The following is a 23185-nucleotide window of genomic DNA, read 5'->3' on the forward strand; positions in this document are numbered from 1 at the left end:
AGGTAATTTAAAGAAATGAAAAATATAGAACATTGTTCTCAAATTATGTTGCAAAAGAGCTTTTAACTTGAGATGACTGCATTAATGTAAAAGACTGAAGCACTATCTTAATGACTCAGCACTTATAATCTGAAGACACTGGCTTGGGCATTATTAATACTAGCAATCCTAGAGGCAACTATCAACCAGTGGGCCATAGTCCTGATGCACTTTATATTTCCCAATATCCCATCTCACTAAGGAAGTTAAATCCTTGAAGATGAGGCACTTCATCAAAATCAAATTATATTTACCAAGGAGTCCCCATGCACATGACACTATACTAAGAACTTAACCAACAATAATTCCTTATAATCCAATCTTAATAGAACCTGTCCTAATGGAATGCAAAACCTAAAAGAACAATAAGGCATCAAACACACTGATTAATTATTTTTAATCTGACATATTCAAGTGTTTATTTACATTTTAATGTCATTGTTTCTCTTTATGGTTTGGTCATATTTTTGAATAGAGAAAACCTAATAAATACATTATAGAAACTATTTAGAAATAACTGAGAAAAGATAGGGAATAAAATACATTTTAACAAATGGAAAGACATACACCAACAGAAACTATCTTTGGGTAGTAGAATTAGCAGTAATTTTCCCCCCTCATTTTTGCTTTTTGGTATGTCCAAGGGTTAAATTTGTTAAACTCTCTTTTGTTGTTGAGTCTCTTTTATATCGGTCATATTTACACAACATTTCAAAAATACTATTACAAAGGTCAAAGACCAGAGGGTCGCTGTATGAAGCAAAAACACAGGCAAGAACAGATCTTTCTAATTCAAAGCATGTGCACACCCAAAGCAAAGCATCAAAAAGACGGTATGCAAAATGTTTCCCTGGTATGTCACCATTCTATCTTATATGACTTAAGACTGTAAAACAAATTAATAGTAGCAAACACGAATCAGATCATAACCTTACATCACACTACATTGATAAAACTACTCGGACAAACATGGCCTTAATTTATAAAATCCTATGTAGGTCTGCTGTAACAACAAAGTGATATAACCAGTGCAGATGCATTACAGAACCACGTGGCAAGACCAAACAATGTGGTCTTTCGTGTCATAATTCTATTTCAGGGAATTTAGCCTAACTAAATGTTTCAGCAGAAAGAAAAGAAGAGAGATGATTGGTACAATAGTGCTCTATTTGATAATATAAAGTTGCACACATTTAAGCATCAATAACAGCAGAGCGACCACTAAAAGAGGTCCAATGTCAGCTTAATGGGAAAGAGGCAGCGTAAAGCCTGAAGATGTGGCCTATCAACACAAAGACCTGTATTTCAATCCTGGTGTGACTCTTTACTTGCTGTATCATCTTGGGAAGCTGTTTAACATGTTTTAGGTTCATTTTCCCTTTTAACAAAAGGAGATAATAATGTGTATGTCAGAGGCCTGGGAAGATTAAAAGTCCAAAGAACTTACATAACATTGGTAACCTAGACCCTGAATTAAAAACTCCCTGTTCTCTCTTACAAACATTAAAATTGTGAAGACTATGTAGAAACAATAAAAAATGCTTAGTGTTCATTAGGAAAACAGTGAATATAGATCTATATATACAATATAATTATAATATAGTAATGGATTGTAATAATTAAAATTAAATTTGAATGAGCAAAATCAAAGCTACATGTACAAATGAATAAAAAAGACTAGCAGGTTATGTATAAAAATTATAATAATGATGTTGAAACGGTAAAATAACAGAGGACTGAAAATGTTCCCCAGTCTTGTTACTTTATTTTTACAGTTAAGAAAAGGTAAAGGAGATATGGATGTTTTTCTATAGAATTTAAGAAAGTCCTACTATTCAATGGTTTGTAATGACTGTGTGGGGCCAGGTGGGTGCCTGAAATATCAGGGGCACCACTCTGTAAAGTACATGCTTTTCTGGCGACGACACTATACATCTGGAGCTGGTGTGAAATAGTGTTGAATGCAGATTGTAATTTGAAAAATAAATTAATTAAAAATCCTACTGTTATGAAAAACATACATCACTCATCATTCAAAACCAGGAACTGAGAGACCTGCAGCTAAACCTCAGTCCTTAGGCCACACAGCCTGAAAAGGGTCATAATTATCTGGCCTTAATTGGAGGGCGGGACTTAAGAACAGATCTGGACAAAGTGTTTCCATGGGCTCTCAAGCTGTAATCGCACTTGACACAACCACTCAGACTGCATCTTTTGCGAGACAAGAGTGCAGGAGAAGGAGACAGGTTGGTAGTCACACGCCTTTCAAAGGGTGGCAATCATGGATGCCATGACACACACAAAGGTGAGGAGCTGACGCACATACACAACTTCTACCTCAGCTTCGCAAGCTCTCCAATCCCAGGTTCCTGGTGCCCTAGAGCAGCCAGCCCTAAAGCCTCCCTTGGGTATGATGCCCACGTCTGTCCTTTCTAAATGGGAACCAGTACTGTGAACCAACCCTCAATACCAACTTCGTCCTGCTAGAATTTACTACTACAAATGCCTGCCTTCTGGCAGCTTTCATTTGGAAAAGTAATGTACTGAACAAATTTATACCAAAAATGAGAGAGCCAGCGGCAAGATCTCTTCTCTACTCACCAAACACCCCCAGACATCATCTGAACTATAAATGATGATTTCAAGAGAAACTTGTTAGCTCCTACAATAACGAGAGAGCTGTGTCAGAAGAGTAAGAGAATATAAACTTCCTAGGATCCCTTAAATTACAAAATTTACTTGGGTTTTTATCTATCTACCTGCTTCTTTTCCCAACATTTAGAGACAGGGGCATTCTATTTTTTAAAGAAATATTTTATAACGTATGATTATATGAAAAAAAGAATGCAGTATAATAAACATACTTAATGAACAATTATAAATGGTTGCATGATATATAAATTACATGATAAAAGACCATAATGCTACAAAGATGAGTGACCCACAGTTCCTCAGGCCTCAAAACAGGAGCTGTACTGGCAGTAATGGCATTATTCAGCTATTTACTTATGTTAGGGTTTACATTTGTGTATGTTTATACATGGGTGTATATATTTATCAGTCTCATTAAGAGGTCACAGAACAATGACTTCCTTCCATGAGAAGCAATCCTATGTTCTATAGCAATGTTGCAAGTATCTCTTTATCTGGTCATTAAGTGCTAATTGTGAAGGAATAAAATGATGTTGGATGAAATGACACTACTCAAGGACCTGCTGTACAGCACGGATGGGCTGGACAATGGGATAAGACAGGGAAGGACAAAACAGGACAGCACAAGATCTCATCACATTTCTCCATGTGCAACTTAAAACTTAGGAATTGTTTATTTCTGGAATTTTCCATTTACTATTTTCAGAAACTGCAGAAAGAGAAACCATGGATGGGGATGGGGGGGCTACCGTATATGACATTCTGAAAAGGCAAAACTAGGGAGACAGTAAAAAAATCAGTGGTTAGGGGTAAGGAAGAATGAACAGGCTGAGAATATAGAGGGTTTTCAGGGCAGTAGAATTAATTATTACAATATTGGATTTATGTCGTTATACACTTGTCCGAACCTACAGAATGTGTAACACCAGGAGTAAAGCCTAATGTAAACCATGAACTAGGCTGACACATCAATGTGGGTGTACTGATTGAATGAAATGCACCACTTTAGTGCAGGATGTTAATAGTGAAGAAAGCTGTACTTGATTGGAGTGTGGGCGGAGAGGGTGTGTACGAGAACTTTCTCTATTTTCCATTCTGTTATGCTGTGAACCCAAAACTGCTCCCCCCCCAAAAAAAGTCCGTTTTTAAAAAGTTTAATGAGAAAACATTTAAATATTTACTATATATTTTTAAAACAGCATTTAATTTTATAGATTCTTTAGCTAATAAGTTTATATCTTCCATAATATAAGAGTTGAAAATAAATGTCCATGGCATTACATGTACCCAATTACACTGAATTTATCCTGGTCTTTTATAAATACTGGCGGCTATATAGGCCATTTCTTTCTTTTAGGATTTTCTGTGAAATGCAATGTTTCCCTAGATAGCACTTTGGGATCATTTGACATTCACTTAAAATAAATCTCATGAGTCAATCTAGAACAGAGGCCGGCGAACTATTGCATGTAAGTCAAATGCAGTTGATGCCTGTTTTTGTAAATAAAGCTTCATTGGAACACAGCCGTGCCCAATTGTTCATACACTGTCTATGCTGCTCTCATGCCACACAGCAGTGTTGAGTAGCTGCAACAGAAACTATAAGGTCCACAAATCTTAAACTGTTTACTATCTGGCTCTTTCACAGAAAAAGTTTCCTGTCTCCTGACCCAGAATAAATGATTAGTTTTTGGTACTATTTTTTGATTAAAAAAAAAGAATATTGGCCTTTTATATTTCTTCACTTGTACATAAGCAATGCAACTCACAAAGCAATTTTATACTGAGGATCAAAGAATAACACTGATACAACAAATAAATGAAAATAAAGTGATATGAACAATGGTTACTGGAGACTCTATACCCACCTGAATCTGGCCTGAAAGGCCTTAATTTGTAAGTGCACTAATAAAATGAGAGGGGTGTGCTACTTTATTTCACATAGTACCTAACTATATTCATCTGTCCAATGAGGATAATAGTATCTGCCTCATTGGCTCCTGAGAGAATTCAGTGAAATAATCAATGTAAGACAATTTTAGCAATTTTAGGCATTTACTAATCACTAGGAAGGGTAAGCCACTAATATTACACAAATCAGTCATGGCATTTTTTTCCCTTAAAAGTTATTCTTAAAACTAAGGACGTTCTCTTGAGATTAGCTGAAAAGCTGGTTTTAAAGCTTCCTTAAAAAGTGGCAAACTGAATCAGGAATGTTCAGGAGTCTCAAGTCTCATTCATCTTTGATTATTTTGTATATTGGGGCTTTAAACAAGATTTAGTCTGGACAAAAAAGGATTCCACAATTCTTAACAACAAATTTAAAAATTAAAGAGCCAGAAAATATTTCATTTTACATGTCATATTTTTTTGGCTGAATAGAGAAAAAAATAGTGATTCAAAGAACCATATATAACTGGGCAATGATTAAGTTTCATTGTAAGCAACTGTTATCGTTCCAGTTTGTCTTTAAAAATCTTGATTTGGAGCACTTGAGACAATAGAGTTTAAAAGTGAAACTGCTTAGTTTCCAAACACCATAAAACAATACAAAACTTTATTATATATATTTCAAAGGATATGACTTCATGAAACCAGAATAATATAATATTTAAGATTTTACAGTATATAAAAAATTTCAATTAAAAACTTTGAGGTATAAGAAAAAGTTGGTGCTTTTTAAAAAAATTTTTTTTTTGAAAAATTAAGGATAAAATTCCTCTCTATCATCTACTGAACAAAAATAGCAAACAAAACAGAATGACCTCTCATTATCAGGGTGCTTATATTACATATAAATATTTTATGATGTACATGGTTACCTACAGGGCTAATAAAATTAAGAAATAAAACCTCTTGGAATTGAAGAAAAATTTTATTGAATATAAAAATTAATAATTTTAATCATTAAGCATTGTGTAAAAGTAGGATAAAATAAAATATACCTGGTATCCAGCCTTTACTTGCTTCAAAACACTTTCAAAGCATACTTCATCCATGTTATTCAACTGTTGCACCTTAAAGTGTTTAAAACATAAAAAAAAACCCAAATGAAGCAATTATAAATTTTTTAAGTACAAAAACCTGCCAATTACAATGCATGTGTATTTACTTTCAGACTAGCTAGAATGCAGAAATAGCAAATGCAATGTAAATGTCACAATGTAATTAAAAAATACAAATAAAAACACACCACACAATACCTTTACACTACTAAGTTTCTAAGAGTGCCAAGTTTTTTAAAGCCAATAATTCAAAGGATAATTACTAGGATACTAAAGGATAATAGTCATACATATTTTAGAATAATTTTAAAGTTCTTTTCTCTGCCTTTCCCAGACAAGCCCATTCTTCAGCCATTCTTCTATTTCATTCAGGAAACTACAGTTTTCCTGTGTAATTCTCAGAATCACTAAAACACTACCAATAGAATATTGTGGTATATAAAAGTGAAATGTAAGGAAACATACTGTTTCTGCAATGCATATGTAAAAAGGTAGACAGTTTTCTACAGAAACATATTTCTGATTGATATCAAATTCATGAAATTAAGGGTTTCATTTTCTTTATTAATGATGAAAAAGCCTCCAATAAAAAAGGAGGTAGTTAGCCCAAAGGAATAGGCATGGTACACAGCCTGTATTTCTTTACTTAACATTTATTAAGAGTTTGGAGGGGATGAAAATGCCATATACATCTGAAATGGCTATGATTTAGGTTTTTGTTTTAATAATGTAAACACTTAAACATTCTGAAATTCATGTTTTATATAAACTAAGATGTACAAGATAATCACAAAATAGTTTACTCCCCATTAAGGATTCAAAAAGCAACTCATCCAAATAAAACTGCTAATAATTTTTCAGTGTATTTTAGGTTGAATTCTAGCCGAAGTCATTACCTGTTTCAAAGTAGACACATCACACACACCATTTTCCAGTGCTCTTCCAGAACCACTGAATCACATCATGAGTTTCTAAACTTTCCACTTGCATATGTATGTATATAATTAACATAGTAATTATAAAACATTGTAAGTTAAACAGAGCACTTCCCTTAATAGTTGTTATCATGAAATTATTTTTTACTTGCCTATAAGGTTATTTATTTTAGATAAATATTATATCAAAATATGTATTACTTATTTAACAATAACCTTTTATTACTTAACACTGGCTTTCAATCATATCAAAATATCTTTTTGAAATGTATATTCTTATATATAGCTTGCATTCTTAGCTGAGAATACAAAATATACATTGATAATAGCAATGCAAACTACTATAAGCAACTTTTTGGAGGAGGAATTACTCTCCTACATATAGATGAGAAATTGCTTGACTTTGTCTAGGATGTTATATTTTTAATACTACTGAAATGGTCCTTTGGCGTCTCTAATCCCAAATAAGTATTAAACAATACATCAACAGAAATATTTTAGAAAAAAGTATAATTATTAAATTAATATTTACCTTATTTGCACTTTTAACCCCCAGAAATGTCTGTCCTAGAGGAACTGGTCGAAAACGGCCATCAAAGTAGAAAAGTCCAATGTAGGGGTTAACGTGTAAAAATGTAGCAACATCGAGGTAGTTGGGTAAGGTAGCAGAGAGTCCAAGAATCCTTATCATACTCTGTGTGGATTCCACCTATATGAATTATTTTAATTAACATATGAGGTAAATTCAACAAATCTGGATTTTTATTAAGTTTAAAATAAATTTTAGTAAATATAAGGTATGAAACATTCATAATAAAACAAGATCCCCCAAGAAATACAGGATAATAACACATAACCTAAAAGACAGATTATATGAAAGAAAACTAGCCTAAACGTGACATTTGGGGTGATATAAAATAATTAAAAATATAAGTTTGGTAGATTTCCTGAACTGGAAAAATTCTATTACGTAATGTTTTCTTTTTCTTTTTCCTAAAAATGCATGAAGGTCACAAAAAAACACGGTATATTTCATAAAGTAAAAGTAATAAAGACCACATTCTCTGATGACAATGTTATATACTTAGAAATATAAAACAAAGGGAACGGCCAAAAATTCTATTCACTTGATAATTAAAATATATTATTATGATCCCACGATGCTACTGACAACAACTTCGTAGCACTTTTCTGTAAAAGCTGTTTATAAGTTTGCTGAGTAAACTTATAACTACAGAAGACTCAATGGGTATAAGGAAAGTAGGCCAATGTAATATGAATACTTCCAGAATCATCCATTCATCAACATTGGCTTGGGACTTAACCTTTAGTCAAAGGAGATACACTACTGAGTAAGACACAGATTCACACACACAGATAGACAGGGATAAAAATTAAAGTACAAATACATATACTACTTCTTACTATGAATTTGCTTTCACTAAAGAAATCTTATGGATAGCACTAAAAAACTCAAATCAATTAAAAACTAAGAAACTCTGAATAAGAAAAGATGACCACATCCATTATTTAAGAAATTCCCCTTACATGTTGTGATAAAAACACTTTATTGGAATTAGAATGGTCATTTTTAACCACACAGTAGTCCTAAGTAGCACTGATGGTAACTTGAAAGGAAATAAAATGGATTTTTGCTTTTAATATTATTATTTACAACACAAGAGTAATTTTAAGTACTTTTAAAATACATAGTGCCCTACAAACACCAGAGATACTTTTCTGCTAAAAATCCATTTTTTTAAAAACTATTTTTTAATTTAAAAAATATAACCCTATCATTCTCAATAGAGATAAGCCCATATGAGAAACATGTGCTTTTAAATAGGGATAATTTGGAACTCTATATCCTAAGCCAAATCTCAAAGCATATATGCTACATATATTCACCTAAAAATTATTAATTGTTAAAAACTATAAAAATTAGTATTTTTCAGCTTCATCTTTATCATTAGCTCCAAAACTAGGTAGTAAATTTTATTACATTTTCCCTCACATAGAAATCTAAGTTTGAATAGTCTCTCTATTCACTGAAAGCAGTTAAGAAGACAATTAGTTCAATGTTATTAAATATGACAGATTTGGCCTTTCTTACACTTTTCTCTTTTCCAGATTTCTCTCAATGATGCCAAGTGTGCTGTGAATTTAGTCCTTAATACCACCATGCAACTCAGAACCAGAACAGAATCTACACTGCATTAGAATAGCTACCTGTGGCGCTTGTTAGTTACCAATTTTGAAGTGCTACGTAAAACACTGCCATCTACTGGGGAATCTGGTAATCACAAGGAACAAATAAAAATAGGTACTTTGCTTTTTAATAACAATAGTTGCGAGTACTGCATTAGCGCATCGGAAATATGGCAAGAATCACACAGACCCTTCTGTATAGGAAATTAAAATCTAGGGGATACAGATGAAGGTAGAATTAATTATAGCAAGTTGTGAAATTATAAGGAACTCTGTTAAATGCTAAAAATGTGCAAAGAAAGGGAGTATAAAGAGAACCCAAAAGAGGTGAACTGGGAAACACTTTATAGAAGTGGTATTTGGCAGATTGAAAAGAACAGAAGGTTTTCAACAGATGGATGAGTAGAATAATGGAGATATATAAATTTTCATTTTTAACTCTTAATCTCATAACCAAAAATATACTCTGACTTCAGTACGGCAAGTTTCAACTCTGAAAAAGGGTCAGTGGTAAAGGAAAGGAAGTGGAGAAGGAACTTAGGTTCTATGTGAATGGAACCTAAGGTAGCTAAACAACATGTAGAAATTAAAATTAGATCAGAGCTTTAATAGTATTTAATATCCAGCTAAGTAATTTGAACATTTTTCTTAAAATAAAACAGCAAGTCACCAAAAATTTATGAGCATAGTAGTGATAAACTATATAATTGGAATTTGATTATATTATGGAGATGCCAATGTGTATGATATATAAATATACATAACATACAATATATTGTATACTTCCATATCATATTAATACATGCATTTACATATTACATATATAATAAGCAAAACCATAACTTTTATATATTTATTTTATATACTTAACTTTATATAAGTTGTATTTATAAAGTATGTATAAAAATTACACCATTATGCATTTATAAATAATTTACAAAATATTTATAAATTTATAATGATTGTTGCAAAATATACCTTGCATGAGATGTAGTATGTTTTGTGTGTCTGTGTACATATAGAAATCTATTTTCTCCATCAACTGGGAATGCTCAAAAAGAAGGATGTTCTGGTCAAATTCTTTGGTAAACATGCTTATGACAGACCTCCTGGTAAATGGACTAATGGTATTTACTTGACCTCTAATATTCTCTAGTTGCAGGGAAGTCCTTATCTTTGTAATCTTTTAGCTGATGGTCATGGTCTCTTTCTAGGTGGCCCAATCTAAATAAACCTGGAATATGGATTCATGTGGCATGGCTCCCTAAAATACATCACTAAGGTCTGTAAGTACCAGGGTATATAATCAAAACGTCTCATGAGCATAATAGTTCCCCTTTGTGTACATGATTCCCACATATTTCTTTTGCGATCTCCTGGCCAGAACAGACTGACTGCAGCAAGAAAGGACCCGGATATCAGTGATGGCAGTTTCAGGCTTCTCCAGGTTCTTCTTACCTGTGTCTTAAAAAATACCGTATCTCTAAAATTATCCTTAAGTTGGATATTAGCAAAAATCTGAGTTGTGTGTGTCTAACTTTGAATATTTCAACCTTTTGTGTTATCTGTATGTGTATCTATACACATATTTATAACTTATATGGTAAAAAGTAAATATGTAACAAAACCTCTAACTCTAACCTGACTATAAAACTAGTTTTATAGCCCGTTGCATAGCCTTCCATGTAAATGCACCCTACTTTACCCCAGCCTAAAATCTAAATATAAGCAAAACTTCATTAACTCTATGTACAGCAACTAGAACTGTGTGGCTGGCACATAGTAGGTATTCCATAAAGCTTCTCTAAATGAATAAATGAGAATATAAGTACACTGCACATCTTTCTTTACACAAATGGAGTTGTGTCATACATAGGACAGCTTGTCTTTTCAGTGAATATAAAATGTGTATCTTTTAAGCCTAGTTCATATAGCTCTACCTCATTCTTTTTAAAGGCTGCATAGTAGCATTTTATTGTATGAATGTAATATAATTTGTTAAACTATTTCTTCTTTCGTTAGACATTGCATTGGTTCCAACATATTTCACAACAAGAAGTAGGCTTCAGTGAATACTGGTGTTAAATCGTTCAAATATTGTGGACATTTAAGCCTTATTTTGTGTGCTACAAATAATTTCTGTTATTGTGTCTCACATTTCAACTTCTTGGAGGTGTCTTTACTGGTCATAAGTTTTTAATATTTATATATCCAAATGTGCTGCATTTATAACCTTTGGAGTTTTGCATTTTCCTTAGAGTTTCTCCACCCCAAGAGAAACTCTTATATTTTCCTTAAACACTGACAGTTTTGTTTGGTATAGTTGAATCATTAATCCATTTAGAATTTTGTGGTAATTTACCAGATGAAAACATATTATTTAAAACATTTTAAAATAACAATATACCTTTGCTAAGTTTTACGAGGTCTGTCTGAAAGAGGTCTAGCCAGTGTTAATATAACAAGAATGGTTCGCATGACATCGATGAAGGCTGACATTCAAGGAGAGTGGACTGGGATGTGCATGTGTGAACAATGATGACTTCACTGTACTAGTCAGTGGGGGCCGCAGACCCCATTGAGTGAACATGTGTACTGTGTGGTCATTGCATTCAAAATGAGTAAGTAGAGCAGCAAAGCTGCATCAGATTTTGCATTAAGCTTGAACATTCCTCCACAGAAAATATTCGGATGATTCAGAAGGCCGCAGCTATGGGCGACTGGTGACTGGCAGCTTCATCACAAAGAGGAGCTCATCACATCCCATGCAGTTTTCTGGCAAAACACCAAATCACCCAGGTGACTCAGCTCCTCTACAGCCCATGTTTGGCACCCTGTGACTTCTGGCTTTTCCCCAAACTAAAATAACCTTTGAAAAGGAATAGAATTCAGACTGTCATTGAGATTCAGAAAAATACAATGAGGTGGCTACTGGTAGCTGGGAGGACTGTGAGAGGTCCCAAAGTGTCTACTTTGTAGGGGACTGAGGCGTCATTGTCCTATGTACAATGTTTCTTGTATCTTGTATCTTCTTCAACAAATGCCTCTTTTTCACATTACATGGATAGATACTTTCTGGACCGACCTTGTATTCCTATTTTAATACTGAATTCCCATACTTTGATCTGATCAGAGATATTTAGAATATAAAATATTTAAACATTGAATATCTACTGGTGGGGGGAAATAATGTTAAGAAGAGGAGAAACTTGAGTGTGACTCCCAGGATTTTGGTTTCAGGACCAAGTAGACTGTGATATCATTTACAAATACACAAGAAAGATGACAGAGTTTCTGACATGTTTAGCAAGAGATGTCTATGGAATTTCAAAGTAGAAACATACAACTGCATTTGGAAATGGCCAGAAGTTAGAGGGGACATTTGGATTATAGGTAATGATTTAGATGACACAGCCACAGAAGTGTGAGTTCTCTGGGTATTCAGAACAAACAAAAGATGGCATGTGGCAGTCTCAGAGAATATAAACATTTTAAGGGTGAGGAGAGAGCAAAGGGGCCTGACAAAGAGAAGCTAAGCAGGTAAACAAATATAAAAAGAAAACTAGGGGAAGATGGCACCGTGGAGCCAAAATTTCAAGGCTCAGGAAATGGTGAGTTGTAATATAAAAATGGGCAGTATTAAAAAGTAAAAAAAAAGAACTGGTTTGAGAACTACCCTTTGGATTTGGTAACAGGAAATCCTGGTAAAAACATTTTATTACCTAAGTTAAAGCAATATACAGAATGCAGTGGTTTGAAAGTCAGAAGGGAAATAGTGAACATAGATTACTATTTTCAAAAACTGGGAAGTAAAAAGAGCTTTTTAAAGCAGAAGTTATTGGAGAGGGATAGTTTGAGAGAGGTGAAACTGAAGAACCAGTGCCTGCTGAGAGGGAGAAGTTAAAGGCAAGGGAGAAAGGAAAGCGGTAACTAACTGGAGCGAAAGGAATGAATGCGGTCCAAGGCAAGGGGAGAAGGGGCCTCTAAACACAGGACAAGGGACGGAACGGTCAATATGGCTACGAGGAAGGATTTGAGGTTTTCTTCCTGAGTGGTGAAAAGAGGAGGAAAGAATGCAAACTGAAGGAGTTCAAGCACAAAAGCCTCTCTCTTTTTGTTCAGTAAAAAGTATTGTTATATAAGAATAAAGCACGAAGAGGGTGGGGAAGTGTGAGGGAAAAGTCTGGTGAAACTTAGGGATAATTACTGTAGGAAAAAAGAAAAGCTGCTTAGAAGTTTCAGGGTAATCCTAACCCTCCTGTTGAATTCGGTCTTATGAAGTATGCAACCCTAGTCTAAGTCACTGTGTAGCCTCCACAAGTGTTTAGCAGAGAAGCTAGAAGGATTTGATTCATGGTTGGAATTTCACCAGGTAGTGAGGGGATAAGTTAAAGTGTCACTAATAAAAGAAAAAATGGTCATGGAGTCTTGGCTATTTCAGAAAGAAAATAAAGCCAGGAGAATATAAATCAAAGACAATTAACAGATAGGAATCAAGGAATTAAAAATTCCCGATTAAGTTGAAAAACTAGTGTTCATCTATTTTCCATACATGTACAATTTAATAACATAATTTTAATACGCATGAGTATTCTAAGATATCTTTTCACTTAATAATAAGAGGAGCTAACAGAAAACAATTACAAGACATTGGTAAATTCACCAATTTTGGTTTGGGCTACTTAAGAATAACCTAACCATGAAAGTCTAAAACTACAGACAACATGTACATGTCTCTTACAACATGATTAAGATTATGCATATTAGGTGATTTTATCTCATTTTATCTAATATATCAGAAAAATATCAATCACTCAGATTTTTTTTCTGGGGGAAGGATTGGTCTAACACATTTTAATATTGCTTAGTTAGTGATTTACCTTTGCAATATATATTTAGAACAGAAGTTTTCCAGTACTTTAAAGAAACTTCAATAAAATAAAACTTTAAAGGAAGACAGGGTTACTTTTAACATGAAAACAAAATAGCTAAAGTTTTCTCCCTAGTAAAATTAACTTTATCTCCATGAACAATACATATTAATATTTCCCTGAATGCTACATTTAAGTTGAAAAAGTTACTCATCCCTCCAAAATGAGCTGTTAGGTAACTTCCTCATACCTGCCGTAAAGTACGTGCCACTATGCTTTCCAATACTGGTCCTCTATCTTCATGCAGCAAATGAACTTCATCGAGAATAAGGAGCTTTACAATTTGGGAAACAGCTACATCCCCAACACTCTTTCTTGTCACTACATCCCATTTTTCTGGTGTGGTCACAAGCATCTGTAAGACAAGAAAAGGTAAACAAATTAAAAAGGTGAAAAAGTTACATAGATTACTTAAATTTCAACTTTGTCATTCAAAAAGAAATACGATTGACGTCTTATATACAGATCAAATAAAAAGTGTTAAAAATATCTCAGAATGATATCTAATTCGCTGTAGGCAATGGTCACTTCAAGAGGACCTTTCTCTATGTTGTGATATTAAACAGTTTTTTAAAACTCAGTGAGGTAGTTGGTCTTTATATTGTAGGGTGAAGTGTACAAAATAGACAAGTTTTTTTAAAAAGCATCTTACAATGTAAAAAACAAATGACACTATTTTTTAAGCCTGCATATACTGATAATGGTCTTTTTTTGAAAACAGACAAAGAAGGAACAAAGCATTATATGGAAATGAAAAAGAAATCAAGAATTCACTTTAGGAATGGTCACTTGTTTGTACCTATCCAAATTTGAGGAAACTTTACTATTGATACCAGTTTTTAATAAATGCCATTGAATTTCAACTATATATACTGTACTTTATACTAAAAACTAATATAAATACTACCGTATAACTAGAAGAGAGCAGGAACCAAGATAGTGAGTCCCCTAGTGATGCAGGGCATACAGAACAGGAGGTAGGCTCAGGATACTTGGGAGAACTTCACAGAAGCAGACCATCTGACATGAACCTTTGACTATGTATCTATTTGTTTTTTTACATGTTGACTCCTTGGTGTGCTCTAAAAGCATACTGTGGCAGAGAAGAAGATGGTAAGTTTAATATCTTCTACTATAACAATGTCACATTAGGAAATAATCCTGTAAGTGGATAATGCAAAGAACACATGAGGTAACAAATTGAAACCAAAGCTATTCTCAGTCAGTGTATCAGGAATTACAACACAACTGTGCTTTGAAGAGGTTAACTGAAATGGGGGTCAGATTCTTGTGTCAACATTTTTGTTATGTTATTTCCCTTATGTTTTGAAGTCACCTACAGGGATAACAATAACCTTTATTTTTTTAGATTGCAAATGCTAAATAAATGCTTAACAAATGCACAATCCAAATTTGTCAATATACCCTGTTACATTATTAGAGATATCGCTGCTATCATTTTGAAATGAATTACATTCGCCACAAAATTTAACACCTGAACTTCAACACAACATTAACTGGCAAGCTGTAATGAAACAGATTATGGAATTCATGTCTAATGTGTGAAACAGTACAAATCCAAAACTACCTAGTGAACTTGCTAAAGTTAAATGGCAATATTGAGATTATATCAAATTTTATGGAAAAAATATGCTACTGGAACTAAGTATAAATGGATGTCTAATGAATTTTGAGACCTAAAATGGGCTGAAAAAGTCACCATGAATTAATATCTTTTTTATATTATAATAAATTAGTCTACTTTTAAAAATGACAAATTTAAAATGACCCAAGATATATTATTATAAATATACCCAGAGATCACTTACTAACAATCCTTTTCATGAAAAACATGCCTGTTTTCAAAAATAACAATTCTCCTAAACTGTAAATTTATTTCATATTAATTTATAAAATAACCAAGTTTATTAGCAGTAAATATTATGAAAGTTACAAAGTATACCATTAAATTATAATAATAAATACAAAGCTTGGCTACCTACTTCACCATGAACATAGACTATTGTGCCAACACTTTCTTACAATTATCTTACAGAGACAATGATGTGGGGAGAATTAAATTGTAAAATCAAATTTTTCAGATATCAGGAAAATTTACCACCAAATCTTAAAATTTCATTCTAGCATTTTGTTTTCTATAATTTACTTTCAGTGCAGTGAGAAGTGGCTTCATTTATTTTACTATTTCATTACTTCAGTTTTCCGAACTAAAATGGCTAGAAAATAACACATTTGCTTAATGAATTGGAACTTATGTAAGGCATTTCCACCTGCTCTTATATTAGGGCATGGGTTAACTGTCAATATTTTTACTGTCAAATTAAATTTCTCTCAATACATGTACTTATGCCCTCAGGAGTATAAAAATCATTCCAAACTGTTCCAGTTTCAGCTTGTCCACTGGGAAAATGACACAGTTGAGAGGATGTATGCCACCATCGGGCCAAAAATTTGGTGTATTCAATTCTAAAATGTTCATCCATTTGAGAGCAAAAACAAAAGACTTGACAGGACCTAAGACTAGTAAAAACCAACTCATCTGGTCATTCACAATAACATTAATAATACACATTAATAATAAAAGACAATATTATCTTTTGCCTTCAAAACTTTGTGGCCTAGAGGAAGTCATTTTAGCTCTCCCTCAATTCCCTCCAACGGCTTTATTAAGATTTTTATTGACATTTAACACATAAATTTGGGTGTACAATGTGATTTGATACGCACACATATATTGCAAAATGATTACATCAATAACATTAGTTAAAGCCTGCAACTCGTCATGTAACTGTGATGTGTGCGTGTGTGCACACACACGCACCTGTGGTGAGAACATTTAAGGTACACTTTCTTAACAACTTACAAGTATATAACATAGTATTGTTACCTGTAGTCACCATGTAGTGCATTAGTCTCCAGAACACATTTATCTTGTAGCTGGAGGGTTGTACACTTTGACCAACATGTCTCCAATTCCCCCACCCCCAGGCCCGGGCCATCACCATTTACCCTGTCACTTGGAGTTCGGCAATTTTATATTCCATGATACGCGAAAAACATAGCACTTATCTTTCTCTGACTTATTGCATACTCAGCATAATGCCCTCAAGATCTATCATACTGTGGAAAAAGGCTGGATTTCCTTTTTTTATAGCTAAGTAATATTCAATTCTATCACATTTTCTTTATCCATTCACCCACTGATAAACAGGCTGTTTCCATGTCTTAGCTAATGAAAATAATGCTGCAAAGAACACAGGAGGGCAGTATCTCTTCAAGACAGTGATTTTATCTCCTTTGCATATATATGTAGAAGTGGGATTGCTGTACCATACAGTGGTTCTCTTTTTAATTTTTTGAGCAACCTTCGCACTGTTTTCCATAGTGGTAGTTTACATATACATTCCCACCATAGTACAAAAGGGTTCCCTTTTCTCCACACCCTAGATAACATCTGTTATCTCCTATCTTTGACAATAGCCATTCTAACAGGTGTCTGATGATAGCTTAATGTGATTATAATTTGCATTTCCCTGAGGATTAATGATGTTGAGCATCTTTCCATATACCTGGTGGCCACTATATATATTCTTCAGAAAAAAATGTCTATTGAAATCCTTTGTTCATTTTTTTAATTAGATATTTTTGCTCTTGAGTTTTATAAGTTTCTTACCTATTTAGGATATTTACTCCTTATCAAATAATTTGACAACATTTTTTCCCATTCTGTAGCTTGCATTTTCATTTTGCTGATTGTTTCTTTTACTCTGTAGAAGCCTTTTCATTTATTTTTTTTGTCCCACCTGTTTATTCTTTTTGTTTCATGTGCTTCCGGTGTCATATCCAAAAAAATAATTCCCAAGACCAATGTCAAGGAACATTTTTCTTATATTACCTTCAGTAGTTTCACTGTTTTGGGTCTTACAATACATCTCTATCCATTCTGAGGCACATTCTGTGAGTGGTGTAAGATAGCTGGCCATTTTCATTCTCCTGCCTATGGGTGGTGATTACATTAGTGTATTCACCTAGAAAAATGTGCCAAGCCATTCACTTACAATTTTTGCACTATTGTGTGTATGTGTTTTATTTCAAAACAGTTAAGACATGTGTATACATGCCATCATTAAGTTTACATAACTTATAATTAAAAGCAAAACTTAAATGGCAAGAAGGGACACAAGAACTTAACAGGAATAAGAGTTTGCCAGACAAAGAAAAAACAAATAATATTCCAAGCTGTGGAAAAAATGAGCAAATATATTTTTGTGCTTCTAACATTCATTGATCACATATCATCTCCTGTCTGATCGTGTAAATGTGTTTTTCTATGTGTATTGCAAACATCTTGAGGAAGGGATCAATATGAAATTTTGCGTATTTGCAAATTTTTCAACCTATTAATTGGAAATACTTTATCGTTTTTTAATGATATATTTTTTAAGGTACAGATGACAGCTTCTAAATTTAGGCCAATTTCCTGTCCACTCATCAGTCTTCTCCTCAAACACAGACCTCGATAAGCACCAAATGCAAAAAGATAAGGAAGTTCAATATACTGATGGGAAATCTTTGATTCCAAAAAACAAATTAGACACATAATTTAGATTGTACAATCACCATATTTCCGTAATGTTATTCTTGTTGCTCCTTATTTTAAAACAAAATATATCCTTGTCTTTTCATATTTTTCATACTTAGCCCAGTCCATAAAACCTTCTAATTCCAATACATTAAATCATTATACAGAAAAACACAGTCCTAAAATTAATTATACTACTATCAACAATACATTCCTAGCCTCAAAAACAGACGTTTGTGATCTCTAAAAATCATGTTTTATGTTTAACAAATCTTGTTCTATCTATTGTAAAGTTATACAAGTCATATTCACATATTGAATTTTAACATTTAAAAAAATCATTTTTACTGTTAGTGTGATTTCTTCCTTGAGGCAGATAACTATAAATTAAAACTAGATTTAAAATGTTAAATAAATTATTATATCAAAAGAATACAAAGAGTTTAAAAATAGAAGTATGCTTGTATGTATACTTCATAATATTTAAAATTCATTTTGAAATTTTTGGTATTTAGGTTGTGGAAAGTTAGAAAAAAATGTTTAAACTAAATACATAAGTGACTTTTTAATAAACCAGAATGGTAAAATATCAAAATATAGTCATTAAAATCCAAGAGTATATTATTATATTTCATCAAATCTCAGGAGCCATTGATTGTAAGTTACAACATTATTCTGTGAGTCAAAGAAGTTAATGAAAAGCACTATCAAATAAATTTTTAAAATGTGTCTTACAATGGATGAAATATAGTTCATTTAGTTGAAAATGTTAGAATCTATTAACTAAGCTAAAGAGCAATATTCATGAATCCTTGCTTATTACATCTTTTGTGGTGAAAACAGCCAGCCTGGAGTGGTTACAAAGCATATTCTAATACTATAGAAGCAGACCAGGCAGCACAAGATTTAGGCAGTCTATCTTCCTTTTTAAAATACATAATTACATGCCTACCCAATCAACAAGCTTGTAAATTACATGAATGTTTTAATTTGAAGATTAAATCTAAACTGTCACATGGGTTAGATTCTATAAACATACAAATAATTACAGTTATACTAACCTCTGCTACACACGTCAGCTCTGATAGATGGCAACTGCCCCTGAAATGGAATCTGACAGCCTGGAGATTATACCTGCCCCTAGGACACTACAACAAATCAGTTAGTTCCAACTACTTTCCTACATTTTTTTAAGTTCCTTCCTCTCCCATCAATTCACATGCACGACTGTGCACTAACACATGTAAAGCACAAAGTCCTCCGAAGTACCTAGTTATATTTATGTCAAAGACGACAGCCTTCAATTATAAAGTGAAAGTATAAAAATTAATTGAGAAATGTGCTAATACATAGATATTTAGGTATAAAGGTTATGTTTAAGATGCTGTTTTACAATGGATTTTGTGAATTAGTGAATGAAATGTTCTCTTCTCTGTTTATGTACATATGCTAAACTGAAAAATCTAAAAACTTGTGTAAGGAAGGAAGCCCACATACTGAGTCCTGAACAGAGAAGCCACTAGCGCCTCAGCTGCTCACTTGTGGCCTCAGGGGATGATATTCTAAGTATCTGGATGTTACTTCCTGTAGGATGAAAGCTGCTGAGGATGGGTGGAGTTCTGATGGCTCCTTCTGGATTAAGCTAAATTTAAGTGGCCTAGATCCTCCTCTTTTATGGAAGAGCAGGATTTTATCTTGTACTATCAAAGAAGAATCAATATAACTTGAACATTCTCCAAACAGAACACAATATTTTTTTGGATTGTTGTTGCTTTTCATGGGACAGAGTATGAGAATGAGAAGAGAAGGACTGAAACTCATCAGGTTGTATCTCTCACTACCTGGGAGGAAAGAATGGGTGAGGGAAGACTGGATGCTGGTACCTCGGTTAGAACATTATGGTAGTAATCAAGGTGAGAAATGATATAGGCTCAGGCTAGGAGAAAATATTAGTAAAGATGGAGAAGATATGGATGAATCTGATAAATACTTAAGAGAAAAAAATCAATAATCAGCAGGAGTTGGTGCTAGACTGACCATATTTACCTTATTTTAAAATACAGGCTCTATTTAGCTAAATATGGCCAATCATTTTATCCAAGGAAAAGTAATTATAAAAATATATTCTGCAGAAAATTTCCCATGTGTCAGATATTTTAATTCTTTTTACTAACTTCCTTGGTCAGGATGCAATAATCACAAATAAAATATTAATAAATATTCAATACAGCTACAAGCTACCTTCTGAGAATAACTTTCTAACTTGATTTGATAATACAATGGAAGAAAATTAAAGCTGGTTAGCCTCTTCATCTTTTCAAAGTCATTAGCTGCCAACACTTTTACTTATGTGACAAAATCCTGTAAACAGATTCAATCTCAACATTTGCAGGATAACAAAGAAGTACAAAAAATACAACAACAACAAAGAAGCAAGATATAAGGAATATAGAAGCTGGGACCTATTATTTATGAACAATAATTAAATGATCCAAACTTTTAAATATTTTGCAGATTTCATTAGACAGCCTTTAAAAACCAAAGAACCATCCCCCTGATCATTTTAAAGAATCTGTAATTACAAAAGACCACAGAGACCATCTACCCTTTATTATTTAATACATGTCATATTTCTGAAGAAAATCAGTAATTTTTCAAAATGATACTAGTATTTGTGGTGAGTGCCCATTTTATGACTTTGTGGTGGTAGGATTCTTCCTGAAATTTAATAAGTAACTAGAGTACTTAGGATAAACATCATAGATGTTTTGACATTTTATTTTCACTTCCTTATTTATATGAAACCTAGATCGCTTTTAAGAATGCTATGTATTATATTACAATTTTACAATAGAAGCACATTCTAATTTTTTACTTTTGGAAGAAGAAAATAAACTTTCTATTGGCTTTTGATCTGTATTTCAATAAATTAGCATGATAAACTTTGCAAGCAGCACTCAAACTAATTTAAAAATAAATTGTCTATTTACTTTGCTATTTTTACTTAGTGAATGTCCATAACAGTATGAAACAATCACATTATAGAAAAAAATTAACTAAATGTTGATGTAAAACAAAGAAAAATAGAAACCATTAATAGAACATGACCCCCAATCCCGTCAGTACTCTTCTAATGCTATGAGGTAACCTATTTTTCTGCAAAGAAATACTCATGGAATAGGCAAAATTCTTATTCCAAAATTTTTCAGTGAAAGCAAAGATAGATTGAGTGCTTTTAATGTACAATCTAAGAAAAGGGTCTCACATAAAATGTAAATTGCACTCACTAGACATATTTTTATTCATCAAAAATTATAGTTCTCTTACTACGCCCCCCAACTGAAATATATTAAGAACAACACAATTAAAAGTAGTAGTGTATATTAAGGAGTATACTTTTCACTCAAAGCATTTTAGTATATTCTGTGAGTAGCTTTTAAACCTTGTGAAAGTAAAAATAATAATTGACACTAGGAATTCCATGATTCTTCAAAATAATTTAGAGCTTACTTACTAATAAAATTAATGAGACATTCTTCAAACCAGAACTCTCATTACTTCTCAATGGCATGCCTTCAATGCAAAAAAGACTTATCCTTGCAAATAATTTTAACATTGTATCAAGGGATTAAAAAGTGGCAGCCTTCTAATTCTATTATGTATAAACACATGGTTAAGCCTATTAAAACTAATCATAGTTCCTAGAGATCAAAGCATTCACATTTTAGGTTCTAGTTCTATTGTTTAGATATCTCCCTTAAAAAGGAAGCTTAAATTTTGTTTTGGTTATTAGTTGCTTAATAATAGAAAACCGGAAAAGCAAATAGGAAAAAAAAAACAATAAAAAGCAAAATGTTTAGAGTTACAAAGAGCTGAAAAATCATTACTGCCACCAAAAACCCACTAATTATGCTTGTGCAGTCACTTGAAAAATTAAGCTTAAACAGTCAAGAATCACCTTCAGTAATAAAAGAATGCTGCTTGTTGCTTTTTAATCTGCTTCTGAAATAACTACTATTAAAAACAAATCCCAAAACCAAACAAAGAAAACTGGTAGAATAAAAATCAACATTATAACAAATAGGATACTATACTAATTTCTAAACTACAATAAATCAATACATCAGAATATTTATACTTCATCATTAAGACTGGGTTTTTCAAACTGTTCAAAAACTGTACCTGTACTTAAGTAGCTTAGTGAATAGCGATTTTAAATGATTAGCATTCTTTACTTATTTATGAAACATTTATATAGTATTTTAATGAACTAGATAAATGATTTTATTCTGAATATCCTGAATATCTTTTTGTATTGCAGAGGTTCAGATCTTTAAAAAATCCGTAAGTTGAAACAAACCCTTTTGTGTTAAAAAACTCTATATTGTGTATTATTTTCACTTCCTCAATTTTTTTATTTCATATTTTATCAGGCAGTTTAAATATGTTATTTTCTTTTCATCTCTTAATAGAACATTTGAGTAAGAGAGGGAGGTTGGGGGGAGGGGTGGTGATTATTAGAAGTATGCTATAAAACTATGCTGTATTTTCCAGAGCAAAATATCATCAACATCATGATATAGCAATTTCAATGTTTACCTATGTAATATAAAGATATATGGGCTGAGCAATGGGGGGAAAAATGGGGACAACTGTAATTGAAGAACTATAAAAAAATTGAAGAAAGAAGGTATATGGGCTAAAGTTAAACTGGTTTCTAATATGACTATAAATAACTTGTTAAAAATAACATCAAAATTAAGTTTGTAGTGATAAATTAAGAAATGACAAATTGATGAAAACACTACTCCC

At 32.6% G+C, this 23185-nt stretch overlaps 1 protein-coding gene across 2 annotated transcripts in view; it reads right to left on the minus strand.

Moving 5' to 3' along the window:
* Positions 1–23185, minus strand: part of ASCC3 (activating signal cointegrator 1 complex subunit 3) — a 314121-nt gene that overhangs the window by 189149 nt on the left and 101787 nt on the right. Inside the window, exons 11-14 of one of the 2 annotated variants that reach the window (XM_054569761.1) lie at positions 13961–14125; positions 7164–7340; positions 5637–5708; positions 2637–2701 (exon numbers count right to left, since the gene is read on the minus strand). In XM_054569761.1, coding sequence (XP_054425736.1) covers positions 2681–2701; positions 5637–5708; positions 7164–7340; positions 13961–14125 — 435 coding nt within the window. In that variant the 3' untranslated portion in view covers positions 2637–2680. Of the gene's footprint in view, positions 1–2636; positions 2702–5636; positions 5709–7163; positions 7341–13960; positions 14126–23185 lie in introns of those variants that run through there. The other variant, XM_054569760.1, reaches the window with a different exon arrangement.

The sequence above is a fragment of the Pteronotus mesoamericanus genome, unplaced genomic scaffold, assembly GCF_021234165.1.
Source record: "Pteronotus mesoamericanus isolate MK-2021 breed Mesoamerican mustached bat unplaced genomic scaffold, CSHL_Meso_final contig_20, whole genome shotgun sequence".
NCBI lineage: Eukaryota > Metazoa > Chordata > Mammalia > Chiroptera > Mormoopidae > Pteronotus > Pteronotus mesoamericanus.